Source organism: Strongylocentrotus purpuratus, unplaced genomic scaffold (genome assembly GCF_000002235.5).
Source record: "Strongylocentrotus purpuratus isolate Spur 01 unplaced genomic scaffold, Spur_5.0 spur5_scaffold_13, whole genome shotgun sequence".
NCBI lineage: Eukaryota > Metazoa > Echinodermata > Echinoidea > Camarodonta > Strongylocentrotidae > Strongylocentrotus > Strongylocentrotus purpuratus.
The window spans coordinates 17,117,489-17,123,561 of record NW_022145598.1 but is presented as its reverse complement, the minus strand read 5'-3'; the positions used below and the strand labels follow the sequence as shown (position 1 = coordinate 17,123,561).

Sequence of the window (6,073 nt, the reverse complement as noted above, 5' to 3'; positions counted from 1 at the left end):
ATGTTGTTAAACCGAATTTGTTTTCCTAGAATAATTGTGTTAAAGTTTTTTTTTAAAGGTAACTGAGGTTAATGGAAGTGAACAGGGAAGGGCCATGGATGACAAGGCATTAATTCTGGACATTCAGCCACCGTACTTTGATACAACATTTACAACGCCTGATCGATATGCTCCACTGCTCGCCATGTGTTATTACTGTATTATTTTTTACAAACTTGGCTTCAAGTAAAGACTAGCTGTGCAGGTAATGGTATTTTTTTAATCATGCTCAGTTGGAAAAAACTATTTTGTAAATTAAATGATACACGAATTGAATCGTAATTTAGATCTGGAAGGGCAAATTAGGTTACCAGAAACCTTATCATGTAAAATTTGCTATATGCACACGAAATGCGCTACTCAGCCTCGATGCTTTCCCTACGGATTCGTCCCTGACTGATCAATATTACAGGACCGCATACTCTGTTTGTATGTGTTTTTTTAATTTTAATGAAAAAGCTATTGCAAATCGATTTTACAACTTATCTTGACACCTTCCAGGATACACATTACGGATATTACTATAATATTACCTTTGTTGGATTGGTTGAGAAACACTGACACATTATAACTTTTATGTTAATCATTTTTACATTGACTTACTGGAGATTCGCGACACATGCTGTCATCCAGGAAACTGTTCGTTGTGCCATTGCTAGTTCCTTGGAAACATCCTAAGACAGCAACGTCAAAGCTCTGCTGGACATCACTCATCTTATAGACACAGAGGGCAGATGAGCCCTCATTTGAAAATACCGCGTGCAATAAGGCATCTGTGCTGTCGATATTCAATGAGTCAGCTAGCTGGGATCCTGCTAGCCCGATATGAGCAGAATGGATCATATTGTAAGATCCACACTGTAGCTCTATCTCTGTGTAAGATGCAAAGTCTATATCTAATGAATTACGACACAGACGTCCCAAGTACGCATTGTTTTCTCTAGATATGAAATAGTACAGATAATCCTTGTAAGCGACCACATGTCTGAATAGATATCCATGTACGGCTCCATATATGGCTCGCTCTGCATTCAGGTCTAACAGATTGTGTTTTGAAATGAAGGGAATTCCAATACCACTGACCCCTGTGAATAGGTAAAAGTTTCCATTTGGAGTACCCACACCATCACTTTCAAAGTTGGCACCTAGAACAACAGCTCCAACAGTAGGTAGATCATTTGTTGTCTTAACTAACTGAGAATTGCCTGAATCATACCTCATTACATCATGTGATATATTGGCTAAGCTCCTTGTCTCACAGAAACCGTCACAGCCTCCACAAGTGATGAGAGTGTTCCTCTGAGGTGTTGTCACCACAATGAGAAGTTTATTGTCATTAACATTCCCATCATTTAGACCAGTACACTTTCCAGTATTCACGGTATGCTTCAGATTTAGTTCCGAGCCGAGTTGGTAGAGCCTCTCCCGTGCTCCAATATAGACATCTTCAGTGGTGTTGTTGACGGCGATGTGGTTGAATGGTAGGGTGGAGTCAGAGTCAGGAGGGGTAAATGATGATACCAGATAGGAGGAGAGAGGAGCTGATCGGATTGACCGAGGGTGGCATGATATAAGGATCAGGAAGAGCCATAACGCTTCCATACCTTTCCAAGCCATGCCTGTAAAGGTTTACAGCACTGCAGGCTTCTATGTTCACCTAATCTGTAAAGATTAAAAGAAGATACATTAAGAATAAAATGAATATAATTTATCAAAATAATGAATTTGTTTACCCCGGAAAGTCTCATTAATGGTGTTCTTCCTAGGGCCCTGCAATTAGCGTTACCTCACCAATTACCATGTATCCATGTACACCTAGGTGGAGGGTGGCAAATGTGGATTAATGTCTTGCAAAGGACATTAGTTCCGGGCAGGGATTCGAACGTACAACCCTTGGATTGGGGTTCAAGTGATTGAACCAAGTAAATGAAGTCGATTAGACCTACCAATACTTCCAGGTAGAAAGCCTCAGGTACTGGGTGCATAGTTAAGTGGATACTAAACATAATCAATTATAAACTCATGTACAATGAATTAACCTCGAGCTGGATTTTTCTTTCTTAATTATCGATGAGTAGACAAGATTTTGACAGCAGTTTATAACGATATTGGTGCTGAGTCGTCCGTGGCAGAGAAATGTGGATAAGGTACCATTAGACAGGAACGTGTTATTCTTTATACCGTGAAATAGATTCAAATTGATAATAAACTTTTAATCATAAGGTACCAAAGTTGTGTACACTTTTTGGGGGGTACGCACTGTAGTGCATTTTCATCAGTTGCAGAACTTTATGACATTTTAATCATAAGCTACCAAAGTATGCCCTTTTTGTGGTACGCACTGTAGTGAATTTTCATAATTTGCAGAAAATGTGAAAGTCATTTCAATATCCAAATATCAATGGTCAATAAGTACTCACCCTTAGTGGTAGTTTCAACAGAAGGCAAAATTAATGTCAGGTAGAATCGGCAATTATCAACAATCTGATGAAGAGGTTTGATCATATGTCGATCTGCAACAGTTACTGAACATGCTTCGATTAAAGTAACAGTACTTCCGCTTTTAGAATGTACCATTCCTTAACAGTAAGCGTTTCTATTTTTATTATATACAGGAGCAATATTCAGTATTTGAATAAGCATTCCTACTTTCCTGTTCATTTGATTGAGTGGTAACTTATCTATGCAGGCATAAAATGATATGCGTGTGATTTGATAATGGGTAAGTTGATAAAAATACAAACCTACATTTCATTTTTCCCACACCGTAATGGAATGAGCCCTATTCAACAAAGGTCATATGTAAATAGAGAGATTTGTAGTAACTAATGATAGGCAACACCTGTGATATACCTTGTTAGTCTGACATTGATATGCAATCTATTCCAAACTTTACTGCACACAAAAGAAAATGAAATTTGACCTTGTCAAAATTGTCACCTTTTGTCACCTTTTGTGTCTCGTGGAGTAGCTTGCTCTATAAGGTTAGACTACCCTTTTAAAATAAGAGGCAACTTTGTATTAAAAAGATCAAACATGAAAATGGAAATTGATAAGCATGCATATTATATAAATATTATCATAGGTCCACAAAAAAGAAAAGACCCTCATGAGTGCAACATATTCAACTGAAAACGACATTTTAGTCATTTTGTGTGTTGAAACAAATAGGAAAATTATATGACACTACATCACAGTGATATAACCGATTAAGCCAATTTGAAGTGCCAATTGCTATAGTAATGACTACTTTCAAAAATTCTAATTCTGCTTTGTCCGATTTTATTTTAACTTTCACTGATATGCTTCTGTGGTTGTTAATGCTCTCTTTTAAAGTAGTTGTATTTTAAGGTTGCATTTTCCTTTAAATGTAGTCTGCATGGCATTCGCAAAAGTTCAAGGCAGCGATCAACAGCGCCGTTGAATAGGTATAGAAAACTATGTCATAGATGAGTGAATAACTATTGGCATGATCTGACGTCAAATTCCTCTATCGTGGGAAAAAAGGCGATTCTGACGTCGTTAAACAAAATTTAACATCAATTCATGTGACCCTTGGAACCATAAAGTGGGTTGTATTGTCTCCTCTCCCTGTGATCAGACATGTGATTGTATGTTTATATAGCCTCCAGTTTCAGGAATGGTGTATGCTATGCATAAATTATATATTTATATTTGTACAGGTCATGGTAAATAATACTTTTTGTCTTTTTTTTCTATTCATCACATTCTGGCTCTTTGTGATAATAGACTGGAAGAATGCTGACATTTGTATTTTTTTTTGTATAATAGTGGTCGGTTGCCTGCCTATGATTTTAAATATGCATATCTATTTCTTGTTGTTTTGTCAATCAATATTTTCTATATTTATGCTTGATTCAGTGAATTTCGAATAGGAATGAGCAGGAAGTCACAGGACAAACTATTTTAGAGGAGGTTTTAAATCGTCGGAAAAGTAACCCAACAACTTAACGCATCAAATGTTAGTACAATCGAGAAACGTGCCTTATCTCAAAATGAGGAAAGGAACTTGTATGTTTGGAATAATAAACCGTAGGTTTACGCGAAAACCTCATTCTCATTCACACGTTGTTTAACTTCTTTTTTTCACTTTGGTACATTGTGTTATTGCCTAACATTGTTATTTTTTTTTTCCTTCTCAATCATGATAAAGTCTATGACTTTGTATACATGCCGCATAACATTTCCGTGTTAAGAAAAGCATGGCTATGTTTGAGAGCCCGGTCACCCCCAACGAGACCGACGCCAAACCGATATATGACCTCCCTCCAATGACCAAAAGATAGTTTGCAGGCACAAACCCATGTATATTCGCAATGGGTAACTATATCTGCACTAATAGACTAGGCTGAGAGCAAAGTACATTGAAGATGGTGTTAAAATGTCAAATAAGATTCTGTGCCTGGAGACTAGGCTAGGAATCGGTCGCTATGGGGTTGGGTTTTAAGATATATACCCCACTTACATCGATGGGACCGAAAAGAGACCGTACCCAAAATTACATTTAACCAAATGGCAAATAATAGGTCGATACGGAGGTTGCTATAAAGCAGTTTTATAACCGAGTTATAAGAACGGGGATAATGAGCATAATTTTTCTTTCATTTTGGCCCCCGGAAATTTGAAAATCGCGCAGACCGTTATTTGCGCTCAGTGGGGGGGGGGGGGGGGGGGGGGGGGGGGGGGGGGGGGGAGGGGGTGTGAACACTAACTTACAAATTATATAAACCTTTTTTTTTTAATTTAACCAACAACAAAAAAATGTCCGGAGGACCGGGCCCGTCGGCCCCCCCCCCCCCCCCCCCCCCCCCCCCCCGTGGATCCACACCTTGGCGGAGCGTCTTTCTAAATAGGGAGAGGGCACCAATAAAAAAGGGCACTTTCTGAAGAAAAAAAAGGGGGCGCCTACAAGGAGAAACATCAACAGAACCTACACCATTTTTAAAACATGGGTATATACCCCTACATCATGATTGTGATTACACTACCAGGGTTGATATCAATATTTGTTTCTTTCTTTACGTGGTACGAGATACTGCTTAATTAAGCAATATGGAGCGAGCAAAAAATTAAAGATGTGTGAGGTCCCAGGGCAAAAAACTTGCATCTTATAAAGAAGACGCCCTAAAATTTTTGCCAATTTTGCGAATCTGCAGCTATGAAAAAGTTGTGAAAATAACTAAGTCCGCCTAATTAAATGCGCATATGTAATAAAATCAAAACTGAACATGATACATCAGTGAAACCTTTGTATATAAAATATATTTCATTTCAAATAAAACAAAAATTATGAATATTCATCAAATAAGCAAGTCAATGGGCGATCAGCGGGCCATGTCACACATGGCTGAAAAGACAATATTCTAATTAAATAATTTAACATATTTCCCTCATGCATATTACAATGAAACTACACAGAATTGTAGTTAAAGGTATGCTTGAAATATATGTGAAATAAAAATAAAAATATTGTTTATTTAAAAAAAAAAAATTACAAAAATTGCTATTTCTACCAACTGACTGCTGTTGTGTGTGTGTGTGTGTGGGTGTGTGTGTGTGTGTGTGGGTGTTCGCGGGGCAGACTGTGTGCACAGGCAGTATGATCACCCTATTAATATTCCTTTTCAAAAAAGTGGGGGGGGGGGGGAGCTGGAGGCTCCCGATCCCTGCCGTTCCGCGGGGCTTGACATGTAGGCATATCAAGAAGCATATTTCTTGCCTGGCTGTAAATTTAGGAATTTGTCATTTTACAACAAACGCAATAAAATTTACTAAAAAAATGAAGAAAAATCTCTGAAAATTATGTTATTTCAGCATTATGTGTAAACCACCGTTATGGAATTAGAAATAAACCACGTTTAAATATGGTTTCCCCCCGAGCCCCCTCCCCGATCAGTACGCCAGTGCCCCCCCCCCCCCCCCTCTGATCTACACTTTGTTGGCGGAAAAATCGCAACTGATCTCCCCTACCTTTCTTCTTTCTCTTTATTTCTTTCCCTTTCTCTCCTCTATC

The 6,073-nt window shown here is 38.2% G+C and overlaps 1 protein-coding gene across 1 annotated transcript; it reads right to left on the bottom strand.

Moving 5' to 3' along the window:
• Window positions 1-618: 618 nt before the first annotated feature.
• LOC115923205 (plexin-B2-like) lies at window positions 619-1,656 on the bottom strand. Its single transcript, XM_030983568.1, has one exon. The coding sequence runs from the start codon at window positions 1,654-1,656 to the stop codon at window positions 619-621; it is 1,038 nt and encodes a 345-aa protein (XP_030839428.1).
• Window positions 1,657-6,073: the final 4,417 nt, after the last annotated feature.